The following is a 15145-nucleotide window of genomic DNA, read 5'->3' on the forward strand; positions in this document are numbered from 1 at the left end:
GAAGTAGATGCAGTTATGAAATATGCTTCAGATTTGAGGCCACTAAGTGCTAACAGAATATTCACGTAACTTCCCTTAAAGGTGCCTAGCTGTATTAAGTTATTCATTTATCTATTCAGATAAGAAAATAAGAAGTTCATCTTTAAAAAACAAAGTGCAACAGTCCTTTTCAGGACTTACTGCTGCAAACATGCACACTGACCCTACAAAACAATCATTGTGGTTTTGCCATTGATTTCAATAGAGGTCAACTCTCACTCATGTCAGTGAATACTGAAAACTCTCTTCCTTTAACTTTAAGCCTTGCATTATACTTGGTACACCCAGTCAACATACTCAAACTCTGCAGTTCCTTAAATTTGAAGTGAAGTGGCTGAAGTCTTCCAAATACTCAAACTTCCACCGCTTTCCTTAAAAACCTGGCTTTAAACTGATTCAGTTAAAGTTGTACAAACCTAATATGGACATTCTTACCTGGATTTAAGACTATTTTAGACTAACTTACAGCAGCTACTGATCAAGTGAAACTTCATGAATACAGGGCAGATTTAAATCCAGCTAAGCATGGTCCACTGAGATTGATTTTTAAAGTATATGTTTAAACAAGTTTAAAGCTCCAGTGGTGTAACTTTGAAATAGACAAACCTTACACTATTGCATCTCTGTGAGCTTTATTTGAAAGGATTAGGGCTTCCAAAAAATCTTGATATAAGAAACATTTGTTAATCAGCAGAAAGTTATGGTTTTCTAAAAAGTTATCCAACAATAGTCAATCTACATTTTATCTCACAAGTATTTATATGGTTATTTGGAAAAGGCATATAAAAATTCCTGACAGCAGGATATTAAATGTGACCCTCAGGTTGCTCCACCTACATTGAATGTTGTTCTTCTAAAACTAGATTGCTGTTCTACCTGATCTGTTTTGTCAAGAAAAAAGCCAGTCATGCATCTATCTGAATGTTAGGAACGAGCATTCTTTTTCACAAGCACTAATATCACAAATCCAAAGTATGTTTATCAATTATTTTCAATGACATGGCTGAGGACAGAAAGCTGAAAACAAAGCAGGCAAGTAGCATCACAGGAAAAACCCCCAAATTATCCCAGGGAAAGTCTCATCCCATGCACACATTTCAGGTTGGTGTTCCTAATGCAGAAATGATCTACCAAAAAGTGCAATACATTAAAAAAAATAAGGGGGGGGGGGGTGTGTGGAAAGCAAAAAGGAAAAAAAAAAAACGGCAAGTATAAAATTCACCTTTGGTAGGGACAAAAGCAGTTTTTCCAGCATGTCTTAAGACCTCCTCGTATCATATCCTATCATTCTGCCTTTGAACCACTGTCAAAGGAAGGCCATCCACATGTCGAGCAGAGTTGAAACGAGCAAGGAATCACATGTTTAAATCAAGTTAAAGTCAGAGATGCAGTGAAGTGCTCTCCACTGAGGAAAAGGCTCTTTAATCTCTCTGAAATACTCATAAGGAATCATTTGAAACTGCTAGGAATGGAAACAAAAACAGTTGACTGGTCCAAAGACCAGAGCAGCCTCGGACATGAAGGTGACCCTTACTTTCAGAAGAATAAAACCAGAAACGAATCACAGTCATATTCAAAAAACCCAACCCAACCTGGCTTCACCTCTGGTTCCCCCCAACCCCTGGGGCTTTCCACAGCCCCTTTGTGTCTCAGGTCCCTGCTTCCCCCCAGGCAGCCACCCCCCAGCCACCCCCTGAGCCCCAGCCCCACCATGCCCCGTCCCCATCCCGCCCCACACCCCCAGGGGCTCTGCCAGCCGAGGTGCCCGTGCAGGGCAGGGGGCAGACACCCTCGACGGATGCCAGTCCCGTGGCCCACGTCTTGGGCAGCAACGGGCACTGCAGAGCTTCTCACCGGGAAACTGAAGCCAGGCACTGGCTGTCCCCCCTTTCAGAGCCAGCAACTTCCAGAATCCAGCATCGGGAGGAGAGAACCTCTCAGACTCAGTCCTCTGCTTGGCTCAGTGAAGTAAAGCTATTAATATGCACTGCATTTGGATATAACTGACTATGTGAGTTTTGGAGATGTTGTACAGGAAGAATGCTAAAAATTGCTTTGGGGACTTTTCCACAGGCTTCAATTATGCTAACAAACTTGAGAGGCTCTCTCTTTTGTAGATAAAAACAAGAGTGCACACATTCAGTAGGTCTATCCTGTTCCAAACCAGGTCTGCACTGGTTGATTTGGTTGCAAATTGTAAGCACATCTCACTGAAACTGTCAACATAGGAAGTGCTTATCAATTCATATATGGCACAGATAATGGCAGTTCAATGTACCTTTTGCTTCTGCTTAGAACAAACAACTTGCACAACACACAAGTGTCAAAACAAGGTATTTCAGGTTTTACACACAATGCAAAGCTACGATATACTACAGTATTTAATGCACACCAATAGGAAAAGTTCCTAAAAAATACTCATGCAGTTTTTGTGCCACGGGATAGGTAATGGCTATTTCGTAGAAATAGATCCAACTGGCTCCATTGGAGCAGCAGTATAAATATTCAAAATAGAAGTAATAATAGGCCCTGATGTGAAACTTCTCTTCTTTTATTTTTTTTTTCCCTTCCCCAAATCTGTCCCTTCTGTCAGCAAGGAAACACTGTGCTTAGGAGCAACTGCATCTTGCTATGAGAGTATAGTGGTGTGTTTGTGGGGTGGATTTTAGTGAAGTGTGCCACGTTGTTGCTAACATTGTTTGATTTAAGGAAGTATTTTAGGCATTTTAGTGATTGTTGTTATTATTATTAATCTCATTAACAACAACAGAAAAAGAAACAACAGCAACAAAAAAACCAAAAGAAAGGTACAGTGGGCTTCCTAACGCAAGAGGACTTCCAGCAGGCATAGTTACGAGAAGGCTGCTCAAACAACAGGTTGCATAGCTCAACAAGTAGCAACACAATTGTTTTCCAGAATGAAAAACAACGATGCAGGCGTTGACTCTCTCTAGTACCTGCCCCTGGACCCTTCCTTCTTCTTGCCAGGGATCCACAAACACACTTTGTTCACCGAAGCCAGCGGTACACAGCTTTTTCTGCTGGGCTTTGACAGGCACAGTGCAACAGCTGCCAGCGCCTCCACACATTTAGTGTAACAAAGAAAGAAAACCAGGTGCTGAGCTGAATGGAAACCACAGGGTGTAAATATTTTGATTTACAACATTTTCCCCAAAGAAAATTAAACCAAAAAATAACTTCCAAAAGTGCAAATGAAATAAAAATTGGCTTTCTGTCTGTGAACGGGGCTCTTTTTTTTTTTTTTGAGTTGGGAGGTTTTTTTCCTGCTATAGCTTAGTATTTGGTGTTTTGTTTTTTTGTGGGTTTTTTGTTTTTTTTCTCCTTTCTTTTATGTAGGGTTTGCTGCGCCTTTACTACCAATATTTGCCACTGTTTGAACCATAGACAAAAACATTCACCTAGCTGGTAGTATCTTAATACATTTCATAGTAGAACGTATACAAGAAAGAGGAAAAAACATACCAAATGAATCAGAAGTGATCAGTGCTTAAAGTAAATACAAGAGCCAGCACTGGCAAGAATCCACAGTATCAATACATACAAATGAAGCTGTGATGGTGTTTCTCATGGGGTGCAATCTGCCTGGATATTAATACAGAAGTATACAAAATCTAGCAGGGATATTGGAACAATGAATAGCTAAACTTTCACAATAACTTAAGATCTGTGAGCGAGTCTGCATTGAAGATATTCCACATTTTAAAAAGTGCCATCTCTCTGTGTCTTCCTCCCTCCCAAAGGAAGGGTGATGAATCCACATGATCTGTTATCAGGTAAGTTCAACTGCTTAAGACGACAAATATCTGGCCAGGTCCAGTGTATTCTTTAAAGAGTGGCAAATTATGACTTCAGTAACTATGTCTGTGCAAAATATGCCTCTTTCCTTTTAAAGAAACCAGTGTCTGTAACTCATTTAGAAAAGTTCCAACACGTACTTATGTCCTTCTCAGAATGAATAAGACATGAACTATTGAATCCCCCCAAAACAAGAAATCTGATGAAGCAGAGAAAGTTCTGACCTTCCATTTCGACGTGCAGGCCTTTAAAAACCAGGACACCTCCTTGGTAGCCCTCCTGGGCTGGCGATCAAACTATTGCTTGGAAAAACCATAAACAACCTAGTAATAAAACTCCAACATTAGTAGTTAAATGGTAGCAGTGTTTACCCTTTGAATCCACATTGTATCCATGAGCATTCCTCATCACACCTGTACAAGATTCATTTTTTATGGTAAAAAGTCATCATCTGTTGCCTTGACAATCTTCTTTTAATACTCAGTAAATCCATTCATATGCTGAGTACCTTGAATTGTATTCCCATATTACACTGCCCTGTGACCTTTGGATCGTTACAGGAGACCCAGCACTCAGAAGGAGAAGCTGCAAGAGAGGACTTTGATCTCTGGCAATTAAAAAAAAACCCCAACAACAAAAAAACCAAAACACCCCCCCCCACCCCCCCCAAACCAAAACTAAAAAAACAAAAAGAAAACCAACCAAAAAAATTCCCATGATTCTCCTTGAAATCAGCCCCTGTATGATGTACCCTCTTCTGCATTGTAGCAATAGTCTTAAGTCATAAATTAGATTAGTCTTCCATCAAATAACTTAAAAAAAGAAGGAATTGTAGCAGACCAGTTTTACCTGGCTTGACGCCAGTTAGCAGCCAGTTCATCTAGAGTCCCAGTCACACTGTTCAAAAACTGAGCTAGGAAATCACATGAATGTTGAAAAAAATAATCTTCACATCGATGCAGGATTTTTCCAGGTTGTGGGGGTCAGGGAGAGGGCAGACCTAGATGGGGCCACGGGTCCTATGAACAGTGAACAGGATATACATCACGACTTGGAGGTGCACCGCATTCAGGAGATGCCAGCCGTGGTTTGTATTGCACAGGTAAGAAGGAAGTTCCTCCTGACAGTCTGCCACCTGCATTAGTGATCTCTGCACATTGGCAAGTTCACAAAAGTGAAAACATTGAATTCTGTCATGATGGAGAAACACAGGAAGATGCCGTAAAGGGAAAGGCACACACACCCTAGCTTCTTATCCAGTTTCCATTTGTTCATGTGGACGCCAAAAACCTACAATAAACACACAGTAAGCCACCACAGCAGGAACATTTTGAATAAAGTGGTAAATGCCTTTCTCAATTACAGGAGCATGAAGATGACTGTCCCCTTAATGATCATGGTCACCTGGAAGCAATCACAATGCAAGTCCTGCAACAAGTGCGCTGAAGACCACAGCTGAAGTAAATCAGAGTAGCCCCCTCACAGTCATGGAAGCCACACTGACTTGCATCACTTTGAGTCCTGGCCCAAGGACCTTAAGTTTCTGCAATGCATTTCATTTTGCCAAGAACAATCCCATTTAATTCAATCAGAAACATTTTCAAAGGCCAGATTCCTTTTTCTTCACTCAAAATACTTCATGTGCCCCTCTGCATCTCAATCTAGACCCATATAGTCTAAGGCTGGGCTTGATTTTGCTTAGTTTCCTTCCACACAAACTCCTTAAAAGACTTAAGTCTTGTGTACATGGGAATGGTGCTGGTATGCAACGCACAGGAGGATTCCCTATAGCAGCTGGTCTCATGACTTGGAAGATGTCACATAAATCCTATTCTCTCTATCATTTCTAGTCTGCTATGTTGGACTCGGACAGGTCAGGGAACGTGAGACACTGATTTCAATAGAAAAATTGTCATGTCCAGGCACTATTTGTTCTCGTCTGTGTTGTGTTTCAGAAGGTTCCTAGAGAGGGCCAAAACAAACTGTATAGCATTTTGTCTACCTGTCCAACAGGAGAGTGGATCTCATCATACATCAATGGGATTCTGCTTCAACTCTAGCATGAAAAATAACTAACGATTACTAATGAATCTCCTGGGCTCCTCCCATAAAAACCATACAAATGAGAGCCATCTTGTGACAGTGATAGCTTCTGCAAAGTGCCAGGTTAAGGTCTTGGAAAGTTTACAATAGGAATGACAATTCCTATCCCTTAACAACAGGCTTTGCAACCACTATTACAGCTGGAGGTAAGAAAGGAATAGGTGAAGAAAACATCTATAAAAATCACTCTTTTGGAAATGAAGAATGAAAGACTATATACATACTGTGACAAAAACAGATGCCAGCAGGAGACCAACAGAATAGATAAGTCCTCTGCTGTTTAACCGAATCTGTAAAAGAAGGAAGTTTATAAAACCATGTCACAATTTCAAGCAACAGTATTTATCTTGCTGGTAATTCTGTAATCCTAAACTGCTGAGTGGCTAAACACTGGCTTGCAAGCCATAATGACAAGTCAGACTGTTACGTCACAGATTATTTAACCTACTTCCTATTGCCAAAGAATAAGTATTATTATTAGAGTAGCATCCTAAGGACCTCAGAGCATTTCAAACTGTTCCATGCGCTTTGTCATCCCTTATACTGTTACATCATGCAGTTTTCTTTTTGGCAATTAACTCCTATGTGAGTCCTGTAAAAACAAAGAGGGGAAAAGAAATTTTGCACTCAATCACCATATTGGGTTTGTGTGGCAAGGTTTTGGTGGTGTGTGTGGGGGTTACAGGGGTGGCTTCTGTGAGAAGCTGCTAGAAGCTTCCCCTGTGTCCAACAGAGCCCATACCAGCCGGCTCTAAGACGGACCCACCGCCGGCCAAGGCTGAGCCAATCAGCGATTGCACAGTGGTAACACCTCTGTGATAACATATATAAGAAGGAAAAAAAGTTGCTGGGACAGACAGAAATGGCAGCTGGAGAGAGGAGTGAGAACATGTAAGAGAAACAACCCTGGAGACACCAAGGTCAGTGAAGAAGGAGGGGGATGAGATGCTCCAGGCGATGGAGCAGAGATTCCCCTGCAGCCCATGGTGAAGACCATGGTGAGGCAGGCTGTCGCCCTGCAGCCCATGGAGGTTGGAGCAGATATCCAACTGCAGCCTGTGGAGGACCCCACGCCAGAGCAGGTGGGTGCCTGAAGGAGGCTGTAACCCCATGGGAAGCCCGCGCTGGAGCAGGCTCCTGGCAGGACCTGCGGATCTGTGGAGAGAGGAGCCCACGGAGCAGGTTTTCTGGCAGGACTTGTGACTCCGTGGGGGACACACGCTGGAGCAGTGTGCTCCTGAAGGACTGCAGCCCGCGGAAGACACCCATGTTGGAGCAGTTCGTGAAGAACTGCAGCCCGTGGGAAGGACCCACGTTGGAGAAGTTCATGGAGGACTCTCTCCCACGGGAGGGACCCCACGCTGGAGCCAGGGAAGAGTGAGGAGTCCTCCCCCTGAGGAGGATGAAGCGGCAGAAATAACGTGTGATGAACTGACCGCAAACCCCATTCCCCATCCCCCTGCGCCGCTGGGGGAGGGTAGGTAGAGAATCTGGGAGAGAAGTTGTGCCCAGGAAGAAGGGAAGGGTGGAGGGAAGGTGTTCTGAGATTTGGTTTTATTTCCCATTACCCTACTTTGGTTGATTGGTAATACATTGAGTTAGTTTTCCCCAAGTTGAGTCTGTTTTGCCAGTGATGGTAATTGGTGAGTGATCTCTCCTGTCCTTATTTTGACCCATGATCCCTTTGTTATATTTTCTCTCCCCTGTCCAGCTGAGGAGGGGGAGTGATAGAACGGCTTTGGTGGGCACCTGGCATCCAGCCAGGGTCAACCCACCACAGTCACCAATTAATGCTTCACAGTGGGGGAAGATAAACAAGGACATACACAAACACATAATTTCTTCCCTACACTTACTCATCTCGGTGAAGGAAACAAGTCAGTAATGTCACAGCCTGAACCTAAGCTGCTGAAAATCATCAGTATATCAAAGCATCATGGCACACTAGCACAGACTGACCATTATTTAGCACTGAGGCAAATCAAGCAAAGAGACAATTTATTGCCTGCAGGGCTGTGTAGAGATATCATCACTAAGGTACCCAGGCACATCACAGGTTCTGATGTAGCCATCTCCATGGCAGAGCCACAACTACATCCACTGTGCAAGTGGAGAACTGAGATACAGGTCCTCAAAGCTGTGGAGCTATTTAACTGCCATTTTTAGAGGCTTTGGAGTCTAACCAAAGGCACTCACCTGCATCTTTAAGCCCCAAATACATTTAAAAACATGATTCTATGACACAAACCTAAAGCTACATAGGAAGGCTACAGGGAGTAAAGCCACCTCTCCACTGCTGTTCCTCAGCTAGCATTGTGCTTCTCCTCAGTTCCCCATTCTTCTCTTGGGGAGCTTAATCATTGCTCCTTTGGGCATTTTTATATGAAGTTCTCAAAGTTATCACCTGCAGTATCGTCAAGGGAGCACTCAGGTCGAGTGTCTCAAGGCATTTCTGGAGGGGCTACTGTGTGAGGGAGACATCCTCCTCAGGAAGGCTGGCTTCTCCAGGGAAGCAATAGGGAAGCTGCGGATTGGGTGTCATGGGTGACTGAACTGTAAATCTTTAGATCACCTAATATCAATTATTATCTTAAGGCCACTATAAGGTAACATAGTCCATTGTATTCCTCCCTGCACCTTCTATGTAATGAAACCCTACCTGAAGTTGAGTTTCAACTGACAGTCACAAAACTGTACTATTTAGTAATCGACTATTTAAGTTTCTTGGCAGAGATCAATCTTCGCAAGAAATTATGTACAAGCATTTCTGAAGGATGCTTTAGAAAAGGACATTGCTATTGTTTGTCTAGCAGACTTTGATTTTGTGCAGTGCAGGTATATTTTCAGTCACACCACTCTGCTGCTGAGGTCAAATAGCAAAACTAAATGTAGTGATCTTCCTTAAAGGGACTGGTATCCAATTCTTAATTGGTCAGCTTGTTCTACATTTGTATACAAAGAAAAGTAAAAACATTAGTTTTTAAATTCCTGCAAATGATCTGCAGACAAGAAAATAGTTCCCAGAATGAAAGTTCATCCACCTCAAACACCACATTTTTTTCCAACAGCTGGATTTATTTCTTGGTTTTTAAACTGGTTTTAGTCCAATAAACAATTCAAACTAAACTTCTATGCTACGATATTATTTTCTCAACTGTCAACACAGAAAATAATGGTACATAGTGTATTACTGGCTGCTTTTCAGTGATTGCATTCTTCCAGTTAGACTATAAAGAAGCCCATTTGCAAGAGAAGTGGGTATTGCTAATTTGATGATAAGCAGCACTACAATTTCATGAATGCAAGACTGCTGAGGCACTTGTATCATTTTGCATCACAGTCAGGAAAAACTTTTCACCCAAATATTGCTCCTAAATCCAGAGTAATGACTTAGCTTCATTCCCCAAGGACAACTGAGGGGAGAGTCTGACTTCCAGAGTCAAGGAAAGGATTACCGGTTCTTACATTTTGCAAACCTGAGCCTGCAATGAACTCCATACACTCAGGATCCTCTATGCAAATCCATGTTGAAGACAAGGTCAAGCATGCTGCAAAAAGACAGTCCCGGAAGAATTTCTCTATTCTCCTGTACATGCTCAGGTTTCAGCATGACAACACATTGCTCTACTTCTAATAAGCCATGATAAGCATGAATAGGTCTTGTACAGCTACTAGACACTGGAACTGTTATAGCGTTTGTACTCACAAGCATCCCACCAATTTGCAGAGCTTTGTTGCTGCCTGAGATTTACTGTTAACTTCATGTATGTTAAAATACTGGCGACAAATGGTACATTTTCCTTTACTGATTTTTGCCATCATAAAAAAGGCTACAGCCATGATGATCATTTGTTCTTAAAGTTATTACAGGATTTCTTTAAGATATAAGCTGTAAGAGTATGTATGTACAGTGGGACCATTATATTCCTATGGCCATTATATGTAAAATACAATATTCTCACTAGACTGACTGTCCAAAGAAATGAAGGACTTAGATTGCTTCAGAGTGTGAAGGCCAATTTTGGGACTGTCTGCATAACTGAAGGTGAAAAATGTAATGATCCCACTGTTAATGTAAACTGCAGGTTGTAAGTGGCAGACAGGAGGAAGTGTATTCTTGCAGCTATGGAAGAAGTCTCTAAGGGCACTGCAGCTTCTATTACCAGTCCTCAGCAAACCTCAAAGTTTTGCTGAAACAAGAGCTGGCTCTTGGGATGAGAGACAACATCAGGTTCTGATCCAGAAGACCTTTTTCTTTGATACCCTACAGTGTGTTTCCTGTTACACTAAGGAGGCAGGACAAGCTAATTTGGGGGCTCTGTGCACACATAACTGCTCCTGGTATAGACAGACTTGTCCACTGTGCTTCGTTGACTTCCATGCATCCACTCCTCTTCTCCTGCTTCCACTACTCTGAATGATCCATGCATGACACCTAACCTGGATTTCCGTTTTAGTTAGTCTAAAATGCAAAAAAACCCTAAACTAACTTTGTGTAACTAAAATACAAATTTAAAGTCACCTTCCCTGCTACTCCAAATGAGCAGCAGTTGGCTAGGAAAGACAGATACTATTTTACAATAAATTTCTGTCTGGATTTTGGTCAGGAATTCTGTTTGACCAGTGCCAATATCCATAAAAACTGTCAGTATGAAATACATCAATCGGAAAGGAATCTACAGGAAAAGGAAGCAAATGAAGCAGCTGGAATTATTTTAGCATGGAAAATGTCTGAATTCAACCTAAAGTGCAGACGCTGCTTCTCAGTTACATCATTAGCCTCCATAAAACCAGCAGACATTTGGAAAGAAGACCATGCCAAAGGCCTCTGTGTCTAATTTGCTGAGGACAGTGCTTACAAAGAGAGATGTTTGGGGCTGCTTTTCTTAGACTATCTGCAAGGCTCCTCTTTGGAGGCCATTCAGGGGAATAAATATTGCTATTAAGGATTATTCAAAAGTAGAAAGTGTATGCTAATTATTTACGACAGCTTTATGAATGTAACACATTCACACATCATGCTGATCCCACACAGGCAAAGCAAACGTGACAACCCCTTCAGCAGCGTGAGCACTGATTTTGCCTTGCAGTGGTACTGCATTAAAACACTGGAGTTTCACTCCAGGTTGACAGTTCTCAACTTGGGCTTAACTAGCAATGCCTCTGGCCTGGGATCTAGTCCAGCTCCCACTGTTGTGCAAAGCAATTAGCTATTAATTAACCCAAATAACAAGAACTTTCCTTTACAAGGTTTGACTATTCCCATAAAAAGAAAGGATTTCCTTGGGGGGGGGGGGGGGGGGGGATAAAAGGCTGTTTTCTAATGCACTTTTCACTTTCCAGTGCTTTTTGCTCCAAAAAAAATTGGACCATTTGTTAGGGTCATCACCCAATACCTCACTCTGCCACGGGACAGCAGGATTAAAACCCTTCCATGTACATAGCAAAGGGTGGTTTCCTTGGGCGAGCTAATGCTAGCTGTGGAATGCACTTTGTCAGGAAGCTCATTTGGCTGAACTGGATACATATCACAGCTGGACTTTCTGGAAGAAAAAGTGCAATTCTGTGTAAAAACCTTGTTGGTGAGCTCAAAGCACTATAAAAGCTGTGCAGAATTCCAGATGTTTCCACTGTGGCTCAGGAGGTGATGCATGCATGGCATTGCCCTGCCATGCCACAGAGCAGGCATAAAAGGGACAGAAGAAGACAAAGACAACAGGTGAGAAGGGCTATAAAACAATGCAAAGCGAATGAAAAACGACAGACAGTTGGAACAAACTGACATTGATGTAAGCTGTCCTCAAAGCAGATTTGCCCTGGGATGGCTGAGAGGTAGATTCCATGGATGGGTGCTGCGTGTAATTCCAGATGGACTGGGGTTACAGTATACATGCTGTGGAGTTATTCTACGTGGACACAAATAGGCCAATTAATATGGCTTGCTGTTTATGCACAGAGCAGCTCTACACAGTGAGTACAGGGAGTCCAGCTGCACATGATGCATTGCTTTCCTGGCATGTGCTGGAAGTCTGACCTCACTAGACTTTCGCACATGTGGAGAATGGCATACGTTCAGGCACTGTGCCCAGGGTCTCTGGGTTATCCAAGACAGCCCTGGAGCAAGCTAATTTACACCTGTAAGAAACCTCCCTCATTGTAGATATTCCTGTTTAAGCCTGTTGCCCAGATACCTCTTAGTGTAAAGGTTTATTGGACTAATATAGCGCTTTGAGATCTTGCAGACTTTAGAGCTCACATTGAGAAGAGAATGAATGCTGTCTGGGTTTGTTCAGGACCAAAATACAATGGTAGTCTAGTCTCTGAGGGGCATTTTTTGCTAAATATTCTCACTCCAACAAAGAAAGGTCTCCTCAGAGCTAGATGAAACTCACTGCCAAGCATTGGGGGGGCTGCAGCCTGAGAACTTGGAGACATGTTCTCTAGTAAACCTTGCACTGGTGGTATAAGGGGCTTCCAGCATCAGATCAGCCAGCAGCGACTTCCCTGACGCACATGTCACGTTAGAGCCCTCCCCATTTACCATAGCTGAGGGAGGTAGGCTTGAGCAAATAGCCCACATAGCTTGGGGCATGAGCACATATTCCCTTCTATCAAATCTGCTACTGGGCACTGAGGTATTTAATTCTTGCATTATGAGTAACCAGAGGACTGCTGCCAAAGCTCTTGGCTAGTCTATGCCTAGCTCTGGAAATAGTTCTCTGAAAACATAACGGAAACCCCCAAATAATAATGAAAACAAGAACGTTTAATTCTAGCTATTACTTATCTAACACCAACAGAGAGAACATACAGTTTCAAAGGAGACAGGTTCAGATTTGCTCTAAGTCTGCTGCAACTCTGCACAGTAGTACACTTACCGGTGCACAGCAGGGGTTGCTCATCAGAACAAAAAGGCAGCTATAACAGCTTCCTACCTGCAAATGCTAAAGGTTTTCCTACAATCCCCTCCTGTTTGGCCCAGGTCTATGTTACAGTCATTCTGCCCACAGCAATGGCTAGAATCACAAAAGCCACACAAGTAGGTGTGCTTTTTTTAACTTTCTCTCCAGCTCTGGTAGCCTCTCAACATTTTCTAATCTAATACACACCTACCCATTTCAGAAAGTAATCACACAGAACCATGAATTGTTTTATACCGTATTGTTCAGTGGTTCTGAGATAGTTAAACCTGAACTAGGCTGAATAGCCACTGTTCACTTATTTCTCATTTCTCTCATTTTAGTTCTCCACTTGCCTAAATGATCCTTTCTTTTTCTGCATTTGATTTTGGACTACCTGCTGCTGTTTCACACATTTCCCATAAACCTACAGCTCTGGAAATACAGTTTCAACTGATGAACTATTCCCACTTCTCCGATTATCACTGTAAGTCTGCCCTATTTCTTATTGTAACTTCTAACTGCGACCACAAGAGCTCAGAAGACTCTGAAATTTGGTACAAAAGCTTGAGAAAAATGTGTCCTTGATCTGCCAAATTAGGGTAGAAATCATTCAAGCAGCCTTCTCATGAGACAAGTGCATTTCCTACAAAAGGCAATGGAATGGGTTTTCTCAGGGTATGTGACAATGTGTAAGTTCAGGGAAAACAAGGCTAGCAAAACATTCAAAACGCACAGTAAGGGAGGAGATAATTTCAGATTCTAGCAAAGAGCAGAAAAAGGGCCTCAGCTGGAGTCTTCTTAATTATAGAAGGAAAAGCTCAGTTCTCTGTTCATTTAAGAATAGGAAATGCTTCTTACCCAGGAGAGAACTGTCTGCAGATGAAATACTCCCTCATACTGCAAGGAGGAAAAATCAACATTCCCAAACTCTCCTTTGAGGTTTGGCTTGTATCTAGCGGCTAAAGCAAGCCAGAAGAATGCTCTGTTTTGACTGATCACACATGAAAGGTTTGCAAGGTTCAAAATCTACTCTGTCTGAATTTGAACAGAGGCTGTCTCCCTGCTTCTTGTGTAGCAAATACAAAGATGCTGCCACCAGCTCCAGCTATTCCCATGCAGCTCCTGCAGGCAATAAGTAACCAAGGCTGAAGCTAAATAGCAGAGGAAAAACAATGGAAATAAAAGCAATTCCATTCTTCAGTTCTTTTCTGGAAGTTGCTGAGGGGAAAACACGGAGCTATTGCCAAAACCCAAATTAGTTTTGCTCCATGGTCCAAATATGAGAGAAATTACCTCATTCAGGAATATTAGGAGGACTCTGCTGTTTCCAGTCCCTTGGCTGAAAAAGCTGCAGGTCCTCTGTTTGGGGATCCTTTTCCTGCAGTGTCGCTGCCTGGCAGTGGAAATTCAGTGTATATCCTGCATTCCCTACGTCTTGCCACGAGACAGCAGTCTCAACAAACTGGAACTTCAGACACGTGCTGCACTCCTGCATGTTTCAATGGAATTTCCTTCTTGGAACTTTTTTGAGACTCATAAGAAAGTATCCTTGGTTTGCTCTGTATCACACAATTCACTTTGCACAGTGCACAGCCTGGAGTACGCAACATGGAGTGCTGCACATAGACACTCAAGGTATTAAGTAAGAAATGCAGGGGTTATGGTTGGAGAGGATTCCTGTATTGTTAGGAGCTTTGGAAGGGACCAGACACTTTTGGTCTACAGACTTTTGGTCTACTATAGTATAATAATCTCAGTCTTCCTGTCACGAAACCAGGGAGCAAATGCAGTCAATACATGCAAACTATTCCAGGAAGCTCAAGGGACTAGTTAGTAGCTTCAGTGTGTACCTGCTGCTGTGCCCTTCCATAGGTTTTTGGGATCAGCAAATAAATTAATCCATTAATACCTGCCAAGCTGCATAATACTGCTGTAGTGATACCAGCACATCAGGTTGCAGATGCTAATGTGACAGCTGGAAAGAGTCTGGCACCCCAGAGCAGGAGGAGGAGTAACATGTACACAAGTGAAGGGTGATGCTGTGGGAAGCAGGGACCCCTGCAGACACTCAGAGTCACCACCCTGTTGCTATCCTCGACCTTAATGTTTGCCCTGATGACTGACAGATCCACTGAACCTGTCCTCCCTCTTCCCTCAGAGGATTTAAGGTGGTCTATATGCAGATACCTGTGAGGACATGAAGGCCAGCTTTGACCTAGTGTCATAAGATTCATCATAGTGCTTTGTAATTAAAACATTGAATAGCAAACTGGTCAGAGAGTAGC

General features: G+C 42.6%; 1 protein-coding gene across 5 annotated transcripts in view; it reads right to left on the bottom strand.

The window, feature by feature from the left end:
- Window positions 1–1782: 1782 nt before the first annotated feature.
- SLC24A3 (solute carrier family 24 member 3) overlaps window positions 1783–15145 on the bottom strand; it is a 185201-nt gene continuing 171838 nt past the window's right edge. For all 5 annotated transcript variants that reach the window (XM_049801139.1, XM_049801136.1, XM_049801138.1 and 2 more), the window contains 2 exons: window positions 6183–6248; window positions 1783–5145 (listed from right to left, as the gene is read on the bottom strand). In XM_049801139.1, the coding sequence (XP_049657096.1) occupies window positions 4996–5145; window positions 6183–6248 (216 nt within the window). In that variant the 3' untranslated portion in view covers window positions 1783–4995. The remainder of the gene's footprint in view (window positions 5146–6182; window positions 6249–15145) is intronic.

This window comes from Accipiter gentilis, chromosome 5, assembly GCF_929443795.1.
Source record: "Accipiter gentilis chromosome 5, bAccGen1.1, whole genome shotgun sequence".
Taxonomy (NCBI): Eukaryota; Metazoa; Chordata; class Aves; order Accipitriformes; family Accipitridae; genus Astur; species Astur gentilis.